Source organism: Dreissena polymorpha, chromosome 10 (assembly GCF_020536995.1).
Source record: "Dreissena polymorpha isolate Duluth1 chromosome 10, UMN_Dpol_1.0, whole genome shotgun sequence".
Classification (NCBI taxonomy): domain Eukaryota; kingdom Metazoa; phylum Mollusca; class Bivalvia; order Myida; family Dreissenidae; genus Dreissena; species Dreissena polymorpha.
The window spans coordinates 37,629,264-37,644,048 of NC_068364.1; the positions used below are offsets into that span (position 1 = coordinate 37,629,264).

Sequence of the window (14,785 nt, forward strand, 5' to 3'; positions counted from 1 at the left end):
CAAAACTGACCACACGTCGCCCAAGAGATGACATGTTTTAACGATACACATTGCTTCATATTGCAACTTATCACCTTATGTCAAATTGCTCAATACTTTGTTATACTTCGTCTATAGAGATTTGAATGCTATTAATCTTATACTGCTTAGACGATGTGAGATATAATTGCAGTTAAAATATTGTTCCTTATGGAAAAGTAATGATTAATTCAACTGATTACGTTCCAATTTATTATATAACTTATGAATATTTGCTTTAAAATAAATTCGTGTATACAATTGAAGCTGATATACGACGTCGTGCAGTGATTGTTTCCAATCGTCATGTTGGTATCTATGAGTAAACTGCTCGTCACGTTTGATAGCAAGTAATCACTTGTACAAATTCGGTCATTTAATGAATGTATTATTTTATACCTTCAGTGTGACACAAAGTTGTAATTCCACCGCCTGAAACAAAGCGCAAGCTTGTGGGCGCGGAAGCGTTACACGGATTGGAGGCGCCGGATGCTGGAGCGCAAGCAGAGGCATGTGCAGTGGTTGTCGACGACCACTTAACCATTGAGACTGTTCCGGAGGAGGTTGTGGAGCCAAGCACAAACCAATGTGATGTGAATATGCTTTACCATGTGCAACTGGCTATACGAGCTAAACATATGAACTGAAAACTGATGGAATTTATGTTTCTAAAGATAATGGTTACACTGTGTACAAAGTCAAAAGGGAAATCTCACAAGTCAACAAGCTTGTTGAGTTAATACTTAACAATATTATTGCACACAATCATATCTATAATTGGGGTTGTCAAGAACGGATGTATTTGACATCTTTACGGCTGATTTTCTTTCAAACATGGGAATAGTCTTAAAATATGAAGGGCGATTCATGATTTATCGTGTTAAAACTTGCTCAACACACATACTGGGATTACATTATTGGGATTCCATTAATCAATTAATTCCACAATTTTGGAACATAGTTATGTAATCAGAAATGTCGGTTTGTTAGTAGCAAGTATTCTCGAACATGTTTATAAAGAGGCATTAATGATGATGCTGTGTATCGAATCGTAATTGTCGTAATAAGTTCCTCTCCTCTCTTTCGAAGTTTTTTGCAGATCAATCGAACAGTCACTAGGTTTCGAGGATGTTACAAAATCTATGGGAATAATGCCGAGCTTCCTTTAATGAATATATGCTAATCTTCTATTTAACAAACTAGTTCTTTGGCTTTCTTAAGCTTAAAACATATGCATCCGTGATTTTTAGGAATCTCTAAATATTTTTAATTAATTGCTAATTTAAGGTTAATAACCGTTTATACAACTATACATAATTACCTCTTCGATAATAAACTACAAACGATGAATGTTTTTGAAACCCCTTTTTATTTGAAGTATGTAAAGCCGAAAAATATCAAGAGGGTCCGGTATACGCTGTCTCATCATAAAATAAACACCCTCTCTGTGTTATAAACAAGAGCTGAAATGGTTAATTTATTAAGCTTCATTAATAATTAGCTTTATTGATATGTTTTGTAAACAACATATTTCAATATATTCCATAATAAATATAATAATCATGGCAAGGGAAATATGATGGCCGGTATCTAAACAAAAGCATAATCGCCAAGACGTAGCATCAGTTCGGTGAGTTAGGACCGCGCGCTACTTTCTTCCGCCTTCATTCCTTACTTACTTTCATTTTTGAACCAAGTTTTTTCTATCGTATACATAATTCTATTCTCCTAAGCAAGATGTAATTTTTTAAACTGAACTCCAAATATAAACGCTACACATCGGTATTAAGTACGAACATGTAAACCGTAAATCTAGATTCTAAAACACCAAAACTGTATATTTGCAAAAGTAAGTTATAAATCTCCGGGCTGCCCAAATAAGAAGAAAAACTTTATATATATTTATATATCTGAAAACTACTTACTGTAGGCTTTCTAATGATATATAATTTGTCAAAATCGGCCGAAAAATAAAAGTATGATTAAAAGAAAAGACATGAGTGTGTACAAAATGTATAACCTTGGCGCTTCGATGTACGCTTATTAAAAAAGATCTATAGTAACGACACGGTTTCACGCGCGGTGGTAAAACATAACATGTTTATTTCTTGTGTTTAACTCGCTATAAATCCATTAATAATAAAAAGACTATACTAAAAGTTATATTTGTTTTTAAAACAGGAATTAATAAGCATCAAGATAACGTATAAACCAATAAAATCGGATGATTAGTTATTGCATAAGATTGAATTTACTACAGTTAGAGTCAAATACTCGATTCATCTCCTATAAATATACGCTCCGAGGTTAAACCGACTTAGACAATCTGCTGGCATATGTGATTTTAAAAAATCGTCGAAGAATTGATGAGCATTTTAAGATGTTTGTATCAGAACGTTCAACGGCGAAGATAAGTTCATCAATATTGAAGACTTATGTGGATTATGTTTTGAAATTGAAGCTAATATTTTACTATTGTGATATGTTTAACAATAACGCGGTGTACAATTATACTTTATCCGGTATGCACATCTTTAAAGGAAGAAGTAATATTTATACTTTACAAACATACACTTATAATTTAGGCCGTCACGTTACAATGGAATAAAAGTTTGTCGAAACTTGTTCACTGTTCAGGCTATTTCGGACGTTAATTTAACTCGGCTGGTGTTAATTCTTAAATCTATCAACTGAGTTATTTTTCTATGCTGCGTACTACTGTATACAGAGGATACTCACACTTATATATTATTTATATAACGTTTGGTTTCACGTGATATTAGACGAGTCTGATATACGGTGTAACGCGAGGCCGATTTCCCGAGGGTGCCACCGAGCGCTTTGTGCGCGACCTCACAATCACGCTGTGCTTTCCGAAGCCCACATAATGCTAATTATTCAATAAACGCCATACAATATATAATTTTCACCGGGCTGTCTTATAATTAAAAACTTAGAATAATCGATTCGCCACAATTATGTACAACGCGACAAACAGGGGACCGATGCCTTAAACGAAGCTTCCAATTCAAAATGTTTCATCGTCAATGAACCTCTTGCTATTTATCACCCCAATGCCCTAGTTGAAGCTTCCGCCTATGTTTTGTAGACTCAAACGTTCTGAAGACCTCTTCACTAGCATCAGGAACACGGCTGCCTGGGCGGCACCGTTGAAGGTAATCTAAATACCCAAAATGCTCCAGAATACTGTTCTTTAGAGAACCGTACCTTTTCTTCAGTTGTTAGCCCGCTCGCATACCTAGGAAACGTGACCAATTTCATCGTGCGTATTTCGAAGTTTTAGAGGTCTAAAGAACATTAACCTGATTGATGGAACTAATTGTTTCATCTAGTAACATACCCAGGAAGTTAAGCAATTTTTTAAAGACAATTTTCGTGCCACCGACATCAAAAAAGAATGCATACAATTTAACTAGGAAACAGCTTGAAACGCCACTGAGTTGTCCAGAGCGAGTCCAATCCTTCGTGAGCCCGTTTCTGCAGTTTCACATTACTGGGCCATTTAAGCAAGTATCTTTTTAAGACTGAAAATACATGTGATTCTTTACTTGTATTTGTTTTAATATTTGACGTAATGACAACATTTTGTTTGCGAACACGTGACTACAATTCACTCTTGGCGTAGATATTGTAAACATAAGTATTCTGATCAACTTCATTCAAGATCGAGTCAAGGTTGAGGCATCGAGCTCAGATAAGATTAAATAGCGGCGAACATTTTGACAAAAAGCTCGTCTTAATTTTTGAACGGTATCGATGCGTTCATAGACGGATTTTCGATTGTAAATGTAATTTAGTGAAATACTTATTGTGTATACATTTTTGAGAAAAAAATATATATTTGAAATATCGATGAAAATCAATAAAGGTGTATCAGTCATTAAATAAGTTAAAAGCATTTTTTTCAGCGTTGAATTGGTGTACAAGTTGTCGTGATTATTAAAACCAAGGTTCATAAACACTGACTGCGTGGATGCATGCATTCGCCGTTATCTTGTTAATTATCTTGTAACTGTGGAAATACATACGCACATATTGTAATTGTATTTCACAAAAAAGATTGGTTTCTTAAATGAGTATATTTAATCAGTATGTCAACATCCTATTATATTTAAACAGCTAAGTTGTGACTTGTTGTAGTTGAACATTTAACAAACGTAACGCATATCGGTCATTATTAGGTGCTTTTTACGCCTTCTGTCAATAAACAAACCCTTTCACTCATCGTATTATAGCTTCATTTAGATAAGTGCATTCGCTGCTAAAAGAGTATACAGCGATCCGAAATGAAGGAGCTCTTTATTTAGCGTAAAATGTTTAACTCTCTAGTTTTATAAGTAGAGGTATTGTTCATGCAAGAAACTTACATAGTTTTTACTCAACACGTCATGCATTTCCTGACCGGAGGAGATCATTGTATGTATGTTTTGTCCTATCGGGGAACGATTGAACGTGGATCTTCAATCTGAACAGGCTTTGTTTTCTCTTAGTAGGGCGTATTAGATTAGCACAATAGCACACTCGAAGCATTGACACTTTGCGGTTTTATCGTTTTGTGAATGGCATTTGGAATATTTAACTGTACAAACAGAATAACGAAAACTATATATGATTTCGTAACGCATATCGGTCATTATTAGGTGCTTTTTACACCTTCTGTCAATAAACAAACCCTTTCACTCATCGTATTATAGCTTCATTTAGATAAGTGCATTCGCTGCTAAAGGAGTATACAGCGATCCGAAATCAAGGAGCTCTTTATCTAGCGTAAAATGTTATATAACGAAAACTATATATGATTTCGATTAACAGAAAACGACTCCATATTTGTCGTGTCAAGTTGATATTTACGTACTTCAGAACCGGTGGAGTATTCAGTAGTACACTTTAAAAACAATGCAGTTGATAGAATAAGGAATTTACACCAGCCGATGTAAAGTATAAACATTGCTTTTTCCTTTAAAGATGTGTATACCGAATACATAGTTATAACTCGACACTTCATGGGTTCTCGTGCCCCAAGATGATCGTTGTACATATAAACAAGTAGGCATCAGATAAACTTTGCCTTTTTTATTGGAAAAATGGTTCACCAACAGATAAGGTTGTCCTCTTAAAATAATGTATATGGTAGTATAAGTTTATACTGCAAACCATTTTTATACTATGTATTCTTTTTACAGACGATATAACCAAAACTTGCGGAAACCAATGAGGGAATTGCAGTTCCTACTACGTCCGGCTTTTTTAATGTACACGACTTAGGCACAGTTATGAATATTATGACAATACATTTTAAAAATCTCCAAAATGTACTTCATAATATTCGAAGAGCAGACACACTTTTCATGCAGTTCATATTAGAGTTAAACTGGCGCATACATTGTGACCATGGAAGAAAGACTCACGAAGAAAGAGGCACAGAACTGGTTCAAATGTATGTTTGCAACATATACGACCAGGGATGTAATTGCACAATTAGCCGACCTCGGATTTAAAGCATTTTACTTGCATGTACGAAGTGACATGCGTGCAAAACACGGTATACTCGAAACAAATACATGTTGTTTATGTAGTGACCCTTCCAAACTGTGCCAATTGTGTTCCGAAATATGTATTCGACTTTGGGAGAACCACCGTTTTAAAAAATCGAAATTGAAAGGCCCATCATGGAGCAATACGGATACCACAAAATGGTGCACTGAATCGTGGGAGTTGGCAAAGTGTTACATGCCTCCCACGGGTTACAGAGATAAGCCAAATGCCAACAGCACAGACTTCAATGGCATTATTGGTGCCATATACAACTGTACCTGGATGCAGTGCTATTTTACTGATGATCTAAGTAAAGATTCCAACATATGTGCAGAGGTATTTTTCAAATTTCTTGTTAACTTTTACATATCTGTAATTGACGTATAACATTGAATTCGTAAACAAATGTTATAAGTGCATGCCTTTGATTTGTTCGTTTATACAGTAATTGACTTACAGGCACGAGAAGAAGTCAATAAACTACGACACTTACAGGACATGGAAATATGTGATGGGGATATGATCAGCTTCTTCGATTGTTTTTTTAATCTACTAAATGATCCTGCACACCTTAATAGTTTTAAGCCGGCAATTGATGCACGCGCTTACCTTAAACAGGTAATGAAGTTCATTAGTATTATAATAGCAGACTTTCCGTACATGCCCATGTATTGATTGAAGTCGGAATATAATATCTGCGTTACTTTGATAGGGATTGTTTCAACTTGCAATTGCATAAATGGACATTTTAGGAGTCCAAGAATTTTTGTATTGCCTCTTATTATTTTAGATAATCTTATATTAGCCTTTTCAATATTGATATGTCCGGAAGTCTTGTCGATATTTTATCTAGGCAAATGTGCGTTTAATTTTCAGTATCAAATTCGTTCATTTTCAGCTTCAGCAAGACACTCTTCCGTTGTCCGAAAAGGCGGTAAAAAGCACGTTGAAAAAAGTGTATGAAGACCAAAAGGAAGGTAAAAATAGTACTTAAAAACGCATTATTGAAGATCTGTCTTTATAAAAAATGGCCAAGAAACATCATAGAACAGACCGACGCCGACCAACTTGATACAATTAAAACGAACCACAAATCCAGTTTTTCCTTTTTGGTATTATCTGTGTAAATTAAAGTCCAATTAACAAATCAAGTAAACTTACTGCGCTTCAGAGGAAATGAAGATGTTTAAACGAAATTATTTTGTATTATGATGGAAAGCAAATATCTTAATATGGTTAACTTCAATGATAATTGCAATACAAGTAATACCAAAACAGCTGATTTTAAACATTAACTCATTCTTGGCTACAGTATATTTTAACACTTTAGAAGTCACATATTTTTAATCCCTCACCGTCAAACTTGCACAGAATATTAACACATGTATATATCTGAGTTGATTTGGAAAATGACAGGGATATGTTAGAAAAACATGGGTGCGTGGTATTGGCGCAGTTTTTCTAAGAGGTCCATTGTAAAAACTGCTCAAACTAATACTTGAAACTCCACACAAATTATGTTTGGAACATGTTTTCCCTCTTCCTAACAAATCGGTAAATACATTTGGATAAATGTGCTCAATACAAAAACACGAAACAAGTCAACTAGCATTTTGTATTTTTTTTCTTGCATTAAAATTTGGTTTAGAATTTTTTTAGCTCATCTACTTTTTGAACAAAAAAAATGAGTTAATGTCATCACCTCGGCGTCGGCGTCGGCGTCCGGTTAAGTTTTGCGTTTATATCCACTTTTCTCATAAAGTATCAATGCTATTGCATTCAAACTTGGTACAGTTACTTACTATCATGAGTAGACTGGGCAGGCAAAGTTAGATAACTCTGGCTTGCATTTTGACAGATTAATGTGCCCTTTTTATACTTAGAAAATTAAAAATTTTGGTTAAGTTTTGTGTTTAGGTCCATTTTATTCCTTAAGTATCAAAGCTATTGCTTTCATACTTGCAACACTTACTAACTATCATAAGGGGACTGTGCAGGCAAATTTATGTAACTCTGACTGGCATTTTGACAGAATTATGTGCCCTTTTTATACTTAAAAAAATGAAAATTTGGTAAAGTTTTGTGTTCACTTTTTTTCTAAAGTATCAAAGCTATTGCTTTCATACTTGCAACACTTACTAACTATCGTAAGGGGACTGTGCAGGCAAAGTTATGTAACTCAGACTGGCATTTTGACGGAATTATGGGCCCTTTATACTTGAAAATTTGGGTAAGTTTTGTGTTTTGGTCCACTTTACCCCTAAAGTATCATAGATATTGCTTTCATACTTGGAACACTATCATAAGGGGACAGTAAAGGACAAGTTGCATAACTCTGGTTGTCATTTTTACGGAATTATAGCCCTTTTTTGACTTAGTAACTTTGAATATATGGTTACATTTTGTATTTAGATCCACTTTACTTCTAAAGTATCAAGGCTATTGCTTTCAAACTTCAAATACTTTCATGCTATCATGAGGGTACTGTACCTGGCAAGTTGAATTTTACCTTGACCTTTGAATGACCTTGACTGTCAAGGTCAAATAATTCAAAGCGGCGTTATCATGAAGCTGCACATTTTGAGTGGTGGAAGTTCAAGGTCAAAGTCATCCTTCAAGGTCAAGGTCATCCTTCAAGGTCAAAGGTAAAAAAAATATATTTTAAAGCGGCGTTCTCATAGAGCTGCACATTTTGAGTGGTGGAAGTTTAAGGTCAAGGTCATCCTTCAATGTTATAGGTAAAAAACCTTTTTTTTCAAAGCGGCGCAATAGGGGGCATTGTTTTTCTGACGAACACATCTCTTGTTTTTTTTCAAACATTGTTAAAAAACACAAACATTTATTTTAATTATTTTATTTTTGAAATACCGTCCAACCATCCCACCCAAAAATCCCCCCCTCCCCCCCCAAAAAAAAATAAAAATTTTTTTTTGCATTTTTTTGACATTTTTGGAAGATAATGTAATAAATGACCACACCCCCACACTAAACACCCTTCTCCACCCTTCTCCACCCCTCCCTCCTTTGTGATTGAAATTTAGATAGGTCCCTACACCTTTAAAAAGAAAAATAGATGAGCGGTCTGCACCCGCAAGGCTGTGCTCTTGTTCAATTCTGTCATTATTTAAAAAAGTTACTTATGAACTCTATCAGTTACAAGGGACATACATGTAGGTCTGTCTTAATGTGAGGAACACAAATTTTAATGTTTCCATTTATTACTGATGAATGTGTTCGCGGCGCAAATCAACGCCGCGTTATAAATGAGTTTGTACTCATGTGCATACACACTATATGATCTAGGTGCATTTTATAAATGACAATCAAATCAATGAATATGGATCGGATTTGCGGTAAAGTTTTAACATTTTGCGCCAAAGCGGAACTGTCGCCGACTTTACTTTTGTGGACGGAACAATATCGCAGAATATTGGTTTTCTTGGTAATACAACGTATTACCCATTGTGGAACACATATTACGTCACAGATTATGGGACAAATTTAACTAGGCCCGAACACATTGTTTGCGACTCATTAAACGCAATCAAGTTTTGATGAACTTTAAAAATCGATTTTCATTATACTTCGCAATAATAGCAAACAGTAACTGTTGCTAGAAAGAGTTCCGCGACGTTGTGAAAATTTGTCGGAAATAATTTATTGAAATGATTATTCTGTCGACTTTTAAACCATTGATAATATAAATTTGAATCAATATATCACATTACAAACTCTTTTCGATGTAATATTTAGATAATTATAATACGCGCTGTATTGAAAAAAGTTATCTAGGTAAGGAAGTGTTTTTTATGATGGTGTGCTTTAATGTGTAAATTGGAATCCATTTAGAAAGGTCAATAAAAAATATGCGCATTAAAACCTTGAAAACAGTGTATGTCCCCCAGATATAAACAATATGTTAGGTAACAACTGTACAAAGTAAAAAATATAACCAAATAAAAAATCAAGAATACACGGCATGAATACTTTATTATTATAATTATATACTCCTTATTGGATTGAATTACACGTTGATTTACATCAACATTCATCATTTCAGAATTTCGTAGAAGGTTAATACAGTTCTATACGACAACAAAGGAAACTGTGTCTGTTTCACCCTTAAGGGAGGGTCATGACAAACCCATCTTGGATGTCTTTGTTCAACCGAAATTGAGCCATGTTACAATGGAGAAAGATGGAACTCGAAAAAAAACAGAACACGCGGTTCATAGCTACAACGCCTTATTTTATGAAGATAAAAAGCTTAATAGCCGTGTTTTTGTTCAAGGAGAACCCGGAATGGGGAAGACAACATTCCTTACTAAACTGGCTCTTGACTGGTGTGATTCAGTGTCTGAGCACAATCCTGATCACAAGGCTACATTTAAGGATGTTGATACACTGAAGGAGTTTCGGTTTTTCTTTCAAATATCACTAAGAGATGCAGCGAACCAGCGTGAGGTTATAGAGATGATCAAAACTCAAATAATCGATATGATTTACAGTGGTGATAAGCGAGAAGAGACCGTGAAGCTTTTACCACAAATCCTGGAACGAGAGTCATGCATCATAACTTTGGATGGGCTTAATGAATGGGTTGATTGTTTGAATAAGTGCGTTATACCTTTAATGACACAGTGCCTTACAAAGTGTGTATCTGTAATTACAACAAGGCCATGGAAAATGGTGGATGAGCGAATTAAAAATTCCGAAATTAAAACTTTAATTGAAATTGAAGGAATACTTGATGCAGAAGAGCTAGCAAAGAAAATATTACACAGTCTTCAGACTAATAATGTGAAGACACACACTTGTTTCGTGACTTACGTTAACGATCGTCGATTGAGGCATTTTCTTGCGTCACCCTGGCGGCTAACTCTGTTAGTCAATTTGTGGATGAACTACGAGGTTAATGGTTCATTGTGTGAAATAAATTGTATTCTCCTAGACATACTCTTTAAGAATGCAAATGCAAGTAAGGGATATTTTCGAAACGGAACTTCTTTTCAGTGTTTAGCCAATACACGATTTATTAAGCAGCAGATCGATATTTTTGATGCGCTTGCAAACGCTGCGTTTAGCTTAACATTTTCATCGAACAAATGCGTCGCGTTCAACGAACGGGAATTATTGATCTACATGACAGAAGTTCAGTTGGATTTTTGCCTCCGTTCTGGTGTATTAACGAAAAGATACAGTTCCACAATGGCCGATCAGGATGCACAGTTTTCCTTTGTACACGAGACAGTTCAAGAGTTCCTGGCTGCATATCATATTGCAAATTCAAATCAAGACCTTATAGAATATTTCCATACAGACACTAAATATAATGTGTTAGAAATGAGCGAGACAATTATTTATCTGTGTGGGTTAGAGTGCAAGAAAGCTAATACACTGATAAACCATCTTGCTGACGTCAATTTTCTTTACGACATAAACCACGGAATGAGCATGTACGTGAGGGGATGTCTAGATCAGAGAGAAATACGGGCTTTTCATACAGACAATAACACAGAGAGAAACATTTTAAGATCAGATAATAATTCAATGGATTATGACAAACGATGCATTGCTCTATCAGTCTTATTTCAGCGCATGATAATCGCTGGGTACATAGAAGCTAAGGCCAGCGGTGAGAAGGAGATTTTCTTAAATTGTATGGACTTCACATTTAATGCATATCTTAATAAGTCCGATTTAAATGCATTAAAGATGCTTTTAATGTCCAACAAATCAAATATTCGGTCACTTATTTCAGAAAGTAATATTCTACAAACAAGCGAAATACTGACAGTCATGCAACATTCCGCACTTTGTGTTAAACGTGTGATAGTGAAAGGAACTACGGAAATTAATAAAGCATTATGTAATACGAGCATACAGGAGGTATGTTATACAGGGAAATTTGACGTATCATCTTCCTGTGTATTTCCACATCTGTCTCAATTAACGTTTTTGAAGATAGTAGACTCCACTTTTTCGGAAGACATAGTTCTACCTGATAAAATACAGCGCATTTGTTTGCTCAAATGTGCATGCACTGCTGTGTTCCTACGACGGTTGCTAGTGCGCTTATCGTCATTAAAACACGATGTTTTGTTCGAGGTGGAAACTCTGAGTGTAACCGAAAGCAACACGCACATATTTCAGCTGGAATTATTGTCCTGTGATATGAAAAATATCAAACTAGTCGTGATAGACGGAAATATTGATCTTTATCAATTAATACGATATTCATCTATAGGGACCCTAGGCCTTACAACGGCTGATTGTGCCTCATTAGCTTCAGAGACTCTCCACACGCTCAATAAGCTAACAGAGCTCTATTTGTGGTGGACCTATACGGGTCAATGTGGTCTCAAACTGCCTGCTTCATTGCGGTGTATAAGTCTGGTAGATGTCAAATGTTCATCTGAGTTGCTGTGCAGCTTGTTGATCACGCTCTCTTCATTCGATCATCCTGTCACGTGTGAGCTGTTGGATGTTGTATTGCAGCCTAGTGAAGACACCCTTGGGGACGAATCACATACACATGTATCGGACTTGCGATCTGAAATGTTGTCACTTGACATGTCCAAAATCGAGATAATGGTGACAAATGGCAGTAAGGAACTGTTTGAAATATTTCGTGATACAAGTATAGGGATCCTAGACCTGAGCACGGCTGATTGTGCCTCATTAGCATCAGAGATTCTTCACACGCTCAACAAGCTGACAAAGCTCGATTTGTGGGGGACCTATACGGGTCGATGTGATATCGAGTTGCCTGCTTCATTGCAGTGTATTAGTCTGCAGAAAGGCGAATGTTCATCTGAGTGGCTGTGTAGCTTGTTGATCACGCTCTCTTCATTCGATCATCCTGTCACGTGTGAGCTGTGGGATGTCGTATTGCAGTCTAGTGGAGACACCCTTGGAGACGAATTACATACACATGTATCGGACCTGCGATCTGAAATAATGTCACATGACATGTCCAAAATCGAGATAATGGTGACAAATGGCAGTACAGAATTGTTTGAAATATTACGTGATGCAAGTATAGGGATCCTATACCTGAGAACGGCTGATTGTGCCTCATTAGCGTCAGAGATTCTTCACACGCTCAACAAGCTAACAAAGCTCGATTTGTGGGGGACCTATACGGGTCGATGTAATATCGAGTTGCCTGCTTCATTGCAGTGTATTAGTCTGCAGAAAGGCGAATGTTCATCTGAGTGGCTGTGCAGCTTGTTGATCACGCTCTCTTCATTCGATCATCCTGTCAGGTGCGAGCTGTGGGATGTCGTATTGCAGTCTAGTGGAGACACCCTTGGAGACGAATCACATACACATGTATCGGACTTGCGATCTAAAATGCTGTCACTTGACATGTCCAATATCAAGATAATGGTGATAACTGGCAGTAAAGAATTGTTTGAAATATTACGGGATGCAAGTATAGGTATCCTAAGCCTGAGAACGGCTGATTGTGCCTCATTAGCATCAGAGATTCTTCACACGCTCAACAAGCTAACAAAGCTCTATTTGCGGGGGACCTATACGGGTCGATGTGATATCGAGTTGCCTGCTTCATTGCAGTGTATTAGTCTGCAGAAAGTCGAATGTTCATCTGAGTGGCTGTGCAGCTTGTTGATCACGCTCTCTTCATTAGACCATCCTGTCAGGTGTGAGCTGTATGATATTGTATTGATGTCCAGTGAAGAAACCATTGGAGACGAGTCACACACACATGAATTGGACACGCAATCTAAAATACTGTCACATGACATGTCAAATATTAAGATATGTGTGAAAAATGGCAGTATGGGGCTTTTTGAAATATTACGTGATACAAGTATTGGGAGTCTAAGGGTTTAAACTACTTCTTCACTGGAAACCGTTACGCGAACTAAGTTGGACATGATGAAAAGGATTCATATACAGGGGACTTATTTGACAAGATTCGATTATGACATACCCCAATCCATAGAGTGCATGCTGTTGACAGAGGACACATTTTCATTGGAATGGTTATACAGCGTCCTGATCAGATTGTCGAAAGTAAAACATTACGTGCAGTTGAACGTTAAAGGCTTGTTGATGTCAAGTAATGAAACCTGTCCGCCTAGTTCAGAAGCAAACATAATTCAATGTGAATATTTCAATAATGTGAGAGCTGATAGTTCTAATACAACCGTGTCTGACTTACTGTCAGAAATTCTCTCATGTGACATGTCGAACATTGCACTTCGCGTCTTAAATTTCCATCGGGAGCGGTTTGAAATGTTGCGATATACGAATATAAGAAGCGTGCAGCTTGCGGCTTTTGACGATGTGTCAATGACATATGTGACACAAAACACGTTACCCGTTGATGATCTTAGAAAAAGAATCCTGTTCATCAGGTTGGCTCTACAGTTTGTTGAAAAAACTTTCAACGTTAGGTCATTCCGTGCACTTGTTCTTAAATAGATACGTCGTTTTACAGAGGCGCGAGTCGAGTGAAAAATACTCAGAACCGCCAATGCGAGGTGCATATATGTCAAACGTTAAGTTGGTAGCATTTAAGGATTGCTTGGGCTTATATGAAACGTTGCCTTTAATGCATATCACCAGTCTGAACAAGACGCAAATAGAACACGCGGGCATGCTGTCACAGACATTGCCTCTTCTCACCTATTTGCAGGAATTATGGGTTAGTTTGAAAATGTATGATATGAAGATGAAATTGCCAGAATGTATTAAATATGTGTTTATAATTTATACAACAATGTCTCGGTCATCACTGAAACATTTTCTGCAGAATCTGTCTACTACCAAACATAATGTACAGTGTAAACTTTTGTTCCGTGTAGAAGAGAATAAAGATGAATATACGAGAATCAAGCAAGAATATTGTGAATTGGAATCGTTTGAAGTCCAACAGTTTGATGTGATAAACAAACAGGGTACTGTTCGTGGCGCTGCTGCTCTTTCACTTTCTGCTACTGCTGATGATGGTGATAACGATTATGAAAAACAATTACTCCGATGGAAAGGAGAATTCGTGGATTCGAAACCATGGATTCACTATTGTTAAATTCGACTTAACATTTCTTGCCCAGGTAACTCTGGGGACGAATCTTGAACGATTGCAATTTCAAATTATATATATATATATATATATATATATATATATATATATATATATATATATATATATATATATATATATATATATATATATATA

The 14,785-nt window shown here is 36.2% G+C and overlaps 1 protein-coding gene across 10 annotated transcripts in view; it reads left to right on the forward strand.

Annotated features, from left to right (window-relative positions):
• Nucleotides 1–14,710, forward strand: part of LOC127847710 (uncharacterized) — a 54,041-nt gene extending 39,331 nt beyond the window's left edge. For 2 of the 10 annotated variants that reach the window (XR_008034134.1, XM_052379796.1), the window contains exon 2: nt 12,843–14,710. Coding sequence is in view for 9 of the 10 variants with exons in the window: in XM_052379796.1 (XP_052235756.1) it covers nt 12,843–13,434 (592 nt within the window). In the remaining variant the exon portion in view is untranslated. Of the gene's footprint in view, nt 1–423; nt 612–3,127; nt 3,195–5,222; nt 5,911–6,033; nt 6,193–6,472; nt 6,552–9,634 lie in introns of all 10 variants that reach the window. The other 8 variants (XM_052379793.1, XM_052379792.1, XM_052379790.1 and 5 more) reach the window with 8 other exon arrangements.
• Nucleotides 14,711–14,785: the final 75 nt, after the last annotated feature.